This window comes from Carcharhinus amblyrhynchos, unplaced genomic scaffold (assembly GCF_965287045.1).
Source record: "Carcharhinus amblyrhynchos unplaced genomic scaffold, sCarAmb.v2.hapA scaffold_38, whole genome shotgun sequence".
Classification (NCBI taxonomy): domain Eukaryota; kingdom Metazoa; phylum Chordata; class Chondrichthyes; order Carcharhiniformes; family Carcharhinidae; genus Carcharhinus; species Carcharhinus amblyrhynchos.
This window is the reverse complement of record NW_027649779.1, coordinates 456,535-465,729: the sequence shown is the minus strand read 5'-3', so window position 1 is coordinate 465,729 and position 9,195 is coordinate 456,535. Positions and strand designations below refer to the sequence as shown.

Genomic DNA, 9,195 nt, shown 5'->3' with positions numbered 1-9,195 from the left:
TAGTGAATATTGACGTAATGTACTTAACACCTCGCCATTTTCCTGGCTCAAGGCATAGAACCCCTCACCTGTCCTGGAGTGTGCCAACACCCTTCCTGGCTAAACTTTTGCCCTTTATATATGTTTAGAACACCTTAGGATTTTCCCCCAACCTGCGGCCAAAGAATTTTCGTGACCTCTTTTAGCCCTCTTTACTCTTTGCTTAAGTTTCTTCTTTTTTATTTTCCTTGTATTTCATAATTGTTTTGTGTCTTCCAAGGGTAGAAAATATCTTTCTTTTTTCACTTTGACTAGGCTCATAATTTATCTCATTTTACAATGTTCCCAAAATTTGCCATACCTATCCTTCATCCTCCTTGGAATGTGCCAGTCCGGAATTCCTATCAACTTGCACTTGAAAGCCTCCCATGTGCCAGATGTTGATTTGCCCTCAAACATCTGCCCTAATCTATATTCTTCAGTTTCTGACTAATATTGTCATAATTAGTCATCCCCCAGTTTAGTGTCTTCACTTGCGTATTACACTTACCTTTCTCTGTCCGTACCTTAACACTTACTGAGTTGTGCTCTCTGTTCCCCAACTGCTCCCTTACTGAAATGGGGACCACCTGTCCAGGCTGATTCCCTATTTCCAGGTCCAGTTCAGCAGCTTCCCTAGTTGGATTACCTATATAATGTTTCGGGAAGCCCTCCTGGATGCTCCTTACAAACTCTGCCCCATCCACACACTGAGCACAAAATGAGTCCCCGTCAATTTTGAGGAAATTAACTCTCCCACCACAACAACCCTGTTACTTTTACATTTTGCCAAGTTCTCATTCACATCTCTTTCTCAATCTCCCGCTGGTTGTTGGGAGGCCAATAGAAAATGCCGAATCTTGCCAGTACACCCTTTCTATTCCTGCACTCTACCCATACTGCCTCGCTGTATAAGCCATGCGAAGTACATTGGGTGCAGTCCTCCTGCAGTACTGCTGCAATATTCTCCTTACCAGTCTTGAAAATGTCCTTCCCCTGATACATCACTCTCTATCCTGCTTGAATCATTTGTATCCTTGTACGATAAGCTGTCATTCCTCTCCTTTCCTTAACCAAGTCTCTGTAATAGCAGCAACATCACAGTTCCAAGAACGAATCTAAGCTCCAAGTCCATCAGCCTTACCTGTTACACTTTTTGTATTGAAATAAATGCAGTTCAGCCTGCCGGACCCGCTTTAATTAGGAGCCACACTATTTCTGCTCTTTCTCTGAGTCTTACTGGCCCTGTTCTCTAGTTCCACTTCAGCGAAAACACCTTTGCTTTATTCCCCTCTCTCTGGTAGATTTCCTTCCCTAAAGGACATTAGTGAAAGAAATTGGTCCTTTCGACAATCAAATATAGTTTTAAGGTCATCAGTAGATTTTTATTTCCAGACAATTTTTATTTAATTCAAATTCCATCAGCTGCAGTGACCGGATTCGTACCTAGAACATTAACAACATGAGGTATCCTTCCTGAAGTTATGGCATCAGTAGGAGCTACTCAGAAAATTTCCTCAGTTTTCCTTTCAAAGACTTACTCAACAATCAGCTGCTTCTGTCGGTCCCACGTCACTTTCTGAACTGTAATACCTGATAGACACTTACCCAACTGGACATGGCAGTATGGACCGGGTAGTAAGGGACACAAGACACAGCAACACCTCTCCACCCACTTCCCTAAACTCCCACACTTTCCCCAACTCTCAGCGCTTCACTCTCTGCAACTTACAGTCTGTGGAGATCCCTCAATAGGCAGATTTCACAGGCCTCAGTTCCGAAGTTCATACTTGGTCATGCCCAAATCATTAATCAATTTTAAGTTATTACACCCCTCCCCCTCTAGGTCTGAGTAACCGCCGAGGGCTGACGGGCTTGGAAGCCTTTTTTTCTGAAATTTCAATGCTGGGTCTGGTTCCTCCTGCTCAGCCTTGGAAGTGAGTGGGGTTCAGCAGACCGGAGCTCGCCTCTTCCACCATGAGCGTTGTGGCCCGAGTTCCCTTTATCGGGAGACAATGTGGCCGAGAGGCTAAACCCGCCCTGTCCATTTCAGACTCCGAGTTTCTCACTGGTGGAGATGGAGAGCAGGAGCCGGAGTATCTGGAATTCTTTCCAAAGTTCCGGGTGTGCCGGGAATTGATTTTCCCTGCATGTCTTGGGGTTTCATAGTTTAGAAGAATGAGGGGAGACCTCATTGAGACAAATAAGAATGGTTTAGAAGAATGAGGGGAGATCTCATTGAGACATATAAGATGATGAATGGGATGGATAGGATAGAGGTGGAGAGACTCTTCCCGCTCAGAAAGGACCGTAGGACTAGATGGAACAGCCTCAAGACAAACGGGGGGCGGTTTAGAACGGAGTTGAGGAGGAACTTCTTCACTCAAAGGGTGGTGAATCTCTGGAATTCCCTGCCCGTTGAAGTGGTGGAGGCTGAGTCGCTAAATATATTTAAGAAGCGGGTTGATGGGTTTTTGATAAGCAAGGGGATTAAGGGTTATGCGGAGAGGGCGGGAATGTGGAACTGAGACACGGCAGATCAGCCATGATCTTATTGAATGGCGGGGCAGGCTCGAGGGGCTAGATGGCCTACTCCTGCTTCTATTTCTTATGTTCTTATGGTTTGTAGATGTTTGAAACATTCCCATCGATGGTATCTCCCAAGCGGACTTGATAGGAATCTGGCCCTGTTCCTGACCTGAACGTGCCTCATAACCAGCGTATCCATTGCCATGATTCTTAACTAATAGCCTAACAACTGCCTTTAAGTGCCGGTCCCAGTTGATGGAAACGGCACTGGGTGTCAGCTCCCGCCCTCGGAGAATCAGAGTTAACTTTGGGAAGAGTGATCATGAGCAACTCTGCTTGGGATATTCCATTTGTTGAAGAGGGGAGGGGACTGGTGATTGGGAGGGGGTGGGGGGGGGGTGTTGTCCTGTATCTGAAGCTGAATCTTGATAGTTTGGTGTCAAAAGAGGCTGTGGGATAGTTTTTTGAACCTGTTTTTACTGTTTGTGCCGCTCTTTCTGCCAGACCGTTGGATGATGGGGAATATGGACACTGTCCTAACGTGTCAAATTCTGTTCAACTTCATGCAATGCACAAAGTCCTGGCTCATGAAGGGTGGACCATTTTCAGAAACAAACAGCTGCGGGATCCCGAGTGTCAAGAAAGAGGAGTGAGGCTTCTCCACTCTTGTCCTTGTGTTTGATGAAGTCACCCTCTGTACGGCCATCCATTGTGAATCAGCATCTACCATTATCAGGAACATAGACCCCATGAACGGTCCGGCACTGTCCATGTGCAGCCACGCCTACGGCCGTTCCAGCCATTCCCAAGTGTGAAGAGTAGTGACTGGTGACATTCGTCCCTTGTTGCCATTGCCAACACTGACCCACGACCAAATACCTGTATTCATACCTGGCCACAGGCACGGCAATTTGGCGGTTATTCAGTTTGTCACTCCTGGGTGGCCACGAGTACCGCGAGGATGAGATGGTGAACCTTGGCTCAGGATGACACTCTTGAACCCCATAGGCGTGTGCCAGCTTCCACAGTCAGCTGTCCTCTGCCACTCCAATATGGGTGCAATTCAGGCTGTAACGGCCTTTTGGTTTCCCCCATCAGCACTCGCTGCTTCAGTTTATTCAGGACTGGGTAATTTTGTATCCAAAGCCAAATATTATTGGCTGCCACTGGGAGAGTTTTGAAAAAGTTCATGATTGCCGTCACTTCCACTGGGGATATGACCAGTGTCTGTTAATTGTAGCCAACTCAAGGCATCTTCCTTTGCAAATCTGATGCCTAGTTGCCCATGTTCAGAGGACAATGAAGTGCCAACCACATTGCTGTGGCCCTTCCCTGGGACATTGATAAACACAGTAAAAAGTCTGACAACACCAGGTTTAAGTCCAACCGATTTATTTGATAGCAAATTCACTAGCTTTCGAGGTTACCCTCTTTGTCAGGTGAATGGAGTTCTGGTTACGAACGTTCACCTGACAGAGAGGGTAACCTCGAAAGCTAGTGAATTTACTATCAAATAAATCGATTGGACTTAAACTTGGTGTTGTCAGACTTTTTACTGTGTTTACCCCAGTCCAACGCCGGCACATCCACATCATGACATTGATAAACCAGATGGGTCTTTCTGAAAATGGACAATGTTTTTATGGTCACTAACAAATTCTAAACTCCAGATATATTTACTCAAGTTCCACCATCTGCGGTGACGTGATCAGAACCCATGTGCCCAGAACATTAGCTGAGTTCTTGCATTAATGCTCCAGTGATAAAACCTACAGTCCATCACATCCACGCCTGAGTGTACACATCCTGAATTCCAGTTACCCAGACACACCATACTATGCATGTCTGCAGGGCTCCCGGATTGGACAGTATTAACTGCCTCAATCAGGGAGCTCATATTCCAAAGCTCCACCTGATGGTTATCGTTGAAGTCCTTAGATATATCTCTCTACCTCTTTCTATGTTTCTTGTGGCTCTCTCTTTGTCACTCTTTCTCTATGTCTCTCTGTGCCTCTGTCTCTCTCGATGTTTCACTCTGTCTTTTGCTGTCTCTCCAGCTCTCCCCCACTCTCCCTCTGTCTCTCCTGCCCCCCCCCCCCAGTGTCACTCTCCTACTCCCACTCCCTGTCCCTCTTTACTTTATTTGTCTCTCTGCCCCCCCCCCACCCACCTCACTCTGACTTTTGCTCTTGCTTTGTCCATTGTGCTTTTTCAGTCCCACTCTTTACCATTCACTCCTGCTCTGTGTCTCAATATCTCTGTTTCTATCTGTCTCTGGCTATTTCCTTCTGCATCACTTTTTGTCTCCACCCCCCCTTGTCTCCCTCTCCCTCTCGTATTACAAACTCCAATCTGTCTTCCTCTATCTCCCTTTCTCATTCCCTGTATATCTCTCTCGCCATTTTCCTCATTATTTCTGTCTTTCTCATTCCCTGTTTATCTCTCTCGCCACTTTCCTCACTATTTCTGTCTTTCACATTTTGTGGGGCTCTGTCTTTGTCTCTCTTCTATCTCTCTGTCTCCCTATTTATTTTCCTGTACCTGTTAGAAACTCTTTCAAATTCTTTGCTCTCCAAGTCTTTGTGCCTTTCCCTCTCTCTGACACTCTCTGTCTAATAATCTCACTGTTGCTAACATTGTCCTCTCTATCTACCTGTCAGTCTTTCTATCCCTGCGAGGCTGTTTGGTGATTCACAGTTTGAATGCCCAATAGGAAGAGTCAAAGGTCTTGTTGTTGTCATTTCCTCTCAGGCTGTATTGAGTTGAAAAATTGCAGTGAGGGGATAATTCAGTAGATTTTTTAGCTGCTGCCTGAACTGAGTTTGTGTCACAGCGTAAATAGCAGTATTTGTACAGCAACTTGTGAGTTGCAGCATGAAGCCCAATTCCATAACATAAAAATCTAATCTCAATTGATAGCCCAAATCATACATGCGATTCCATACTGAATAAGCCATGAATATTGACCATAAGATAATGAAATTGGCTGAGATAACAAATAGGACAATGATGGATTTCCTTCGACTCTCCAACTCTGGATCTCTGGGATTCTCGCCGCTGCGGTGAGCCCGGAGTCTCCTGCGGGCTCTGCTGCTCACTAAAATGTGTCTGACGGTGAGAGCATTGAGCAGCAGAATCAGGACGAATGGGACACACGGGGTTAGAATGTAATGGAGGAACTCGATCGCTGTCCAGACCAGAGGTTCCAAAACATCATACACGGCTAAACAAAACCAGGGGACATTCCCCAGCCAATATTCATTTAATAACATAAAATGCCAGATAATGTTCTTTAAACAGCTCAGCACTGTCACTGTTCCCAGAACCACAGCCGCTGATCTCTCAGTGCAATATTTACTTTTCAGCTTGGGGCAGCAAATGGCCACAAATCGATCAAAGGTGAAAGTGACGGTGAACCAGACAGAACAGTCAGTGGCTGCATAAAGCAGGACGGCGTGGATGTTACACACGGGGAGTGACAGCACAAAATAAAAGTTTTCCTGATAAAGAATGGGAATGTGTCTCAATATCAGGTCGAGGATAATGACCAGCAGATCCCCCACTGACATGGCCACCAGGTAACGAGTGACACATTTGGACAAACCACAGTTTCTGCTCGCCAGTGTCACAATTGTGATTATGTTCACTGTCAGGGAGGGAAATACAGAATAAAATTAGATATGATTCAATGGAAGGAATTACCATTTAGACTTACGATGGGTTAAAATTTGAAAAAAAGTACAAAAACACAACAATTGGAATATATATTTTTAAGCCAGCATGTCTATTGGAGTGTGAGAGGAAAGTAGAGCATCTGGAGTAAACCTGTACAGACACAGAGAGAATGTACAAACTCAACACAGACAATGACCCAAAACTGGAACTGAACCCAGGTTTCTGATGCTGTGAGACAGCAGTACTAACCACTATGCCACTGTACTGCTCCTTGGTAGTGACACAAAGTTAACATTTGGGCGAGAGCTTTCCAGGGAGTCCTCAACATTATCCCTTACTCAGCTACAGGTAAATATCCCCTCTGCCTGTGAAGGATGTGGAGGGTAAGAAGGATGAGGCAGTAAACCCTAACAGAAGATGCAGAGTGGAGTCCTGTAGGTGGTAATCTGTTGTCTCTCAGACAGCTCACTGACAACTCCCGCAACAGAGCTGGTACCAAACAGTGTTGGTTTGACCCTTTCCTCTGGACAATACTAACAGTTGGCAGAGGGAGATCCTGATGCCCTGAAGCACAGAATCTCTATTAGATTTACACCTCCATGAGTCCTCTCTTGGCAGGAATGTTGTCAATATATGCACCAGGTAAAAACTCAAACAAAGGCCAGTAGCAAAGGAAAAGCCAAGCAAGCTGCCTAATGACTCTCATCCTGTGACTCCGACATCCAATATTACGAAATGCATGAAAAGGTTAGTCATGGCATGAATCAGTTCTGGCTTCCCAGACAGCCTAGATCCACTACAGTTCACTACATCCACAACAGGTCCAAAATCCCATCTCTCTGACACTACAGTCAACCCTGTAACACCGACTCATGTTTATCAACGACAGCTCAGCCATTAACACCATTATTCCTGTGCATGTGTTTGTGTGTGTGTGTGGTGTGTGTGTGTGTGTGTGTGTGTGTGTGTGTGTGTGTGTGTGTGTGTGTGTGTGTGTGTGTGTGTCTGGGGGTGAGGGGGGAGGGGTGGGGTGTGTGTGTGTGTGTGTGTGTGTGTGTGTGTGTGCGTGACCACCAGAGTACCTGATGAGTGTTCTTAAGTGTATGTTATACCGGAGCCTTACAACAATTTTGGCTTCTGAATTTGTGTGTGAGTGGGAGTAAGTGTCTAAATCTGATTGCTTCTATCAGTAAATGTTTCTATTAATACATGTATGTTTGTGTTTCTGTGACTCCAGGAAAGTTTGTGGTGGTACAGAGGACAGTGTTGTTGCCTCATAGCACTAGGCTCCCTGGTTCAATTTCAGGCTTGGCTACTCTCTGTGCAGAGTCTACTCGTTCTCACTGTGTCTGCGTGGGTTTCCTCCAGGTGCTCTGGTTTCCTCCCAAAATCTGAAAGTTGTGCTGGTTTGATGTATTGGCCGTGTTAAATTCTACCTCAGTGTACCTGAACAGGCGCCGGAGTGTGGCGGCTCAGGGATTTTTATAGCAACTTCATTGCAGTGTTAATGTTTGCATACTTGTGACATTGATGAATGAATTTCAATACGAAACATGTTTTCTCTTGAGATCCTGCTGTGCAAACATGATCAATAAAATGCATCCTGCAGCCCGGTGACTGGGTGGGCAATTGGCAGTGAACTGGCGTTACATGTAGATGGTAAAAAACGATTCTGCTTTAATTTTTTTCTCACAAAGGATTAGTGTTAGGTCACATTTCTATGGATAGTCACAGCATACAGAAGACACCCTAGCCCATAGGCCCTGAGACAATTGTCAGCGGCTGAAAGAATTAATAACTGGATATAGTGATTCAACAGGAACATGAGGGGAGATCTCATTGAGACGTATAAGATGATGAATGGGATGGATAGGATAGAGGTGGAGAGACTCTTCCCGCTCAAAAAAGGCAGTAGGACTAGGGGGCACAGCCTCAAGATAAAAGGGGGGCGGTTTAGAACGGAGTTGAGGAGGAACTTCTTCACTCAAAGGGTGGTGAATCTCTGGAATTCTCTGCCCGTTGAAGTGGTGGAGGCTGCCTCGCTAAATATTTTTAAGACGCGGGTTGATGGGTTTTTGATAAGAGAGGGGATTAAGGGTTATGGGGAGAAAGCGGGAAAGTGGAACTGAGCAGCGACAGATCAGCCATGATCTTATTGAATGGCGGGGCAGGCTCGAAGGGCTAGATGGCCTACTCCTGCTCCTATTTCTTATGTTCTTATGTTCTTAACAAGAGCAGCAAACCCAGCACAGTAAATGACAAGGAAATCAATATAGTTAAACAGCCTTTCTAGAATTAGGAACTGGGGACAGAACTTTACAGCCTCACTTTTCCGAAAACTGCAAATCCTACCCATGTACTACAGACCTTCCCATGCTCTGACCCTTGCCTGCTCCGATTCCAGTGGCAGTCGGACTGGTACAATTCCAGACAGGGACTTACCCGGAACTCCAACAATCGCCAAGATGGGATAGTAAACGTACTGAATCGCCTTCAGTAGACCTTCAATCCGATAAGCTAATGGTATCCTCCAATCATCTGAGGTAAACATAGAAATCCAATGGGATAAACTTTTGTCCATGACTGGAAGCTTCCAATCCATTGTTCCCAGATTCTGATCAATTGTTGGAATACTCTGGGTCATTGTCCCCAGATCCTGATCCATTGTTGGAATACTCTGGGCCATTGCTCCCAGATTCTGATCTCTCCTCTCGCTCCCTCTCTCTCCACAGCCGCTGATCGCTGTTAGTGTTGGAGTTGTCGCTCCCGCTGACTCAATGGGACAACACACTGAACGGAATCCCTTATTATTAGAAGGGGGAAATCCCTCCAGGCACACTAATCAGATCCATGGAGACTCACATCAATTACAGTCACTAAACAAACAGCTTCACCTCACCCTGTTCAATCCAACACTTCTTACACGCAAAGGAGAGAGTTTACAGCCTAGATGGGGTGTTGAGGTTCAGGGAA

The 9,195-nt window shown here is 45.6% G+C and overlaps 1 protein-coding gene across 1 annotated transcript; it reads right to left on the bottom strand.

Moving 5' to 3' along the window:
* Nucleotides 1-5,294: 5,294 nt before the first annotated feature.
* On the bottom strand, nt 5,295-8,887 carry LOC145362353 (putative G-protein coupled receptor 139). Its single transcript, XM_080218419.1, has 2 exons — nt 8,665-8,887; nt 5,295-6,193 (listed from the first exon to the last, which is right to left on the bottom strand). Exons 1-2 carry the CDS (start codon nt 8,885-8,887, stop codon nt 5,295-5,297), a joined length of 1,122 nt encoding a protein of 373 aa, XP_080074545.1.
* Nucleotides 8,888-9,195: the final 308 nt, after the last annotated feature.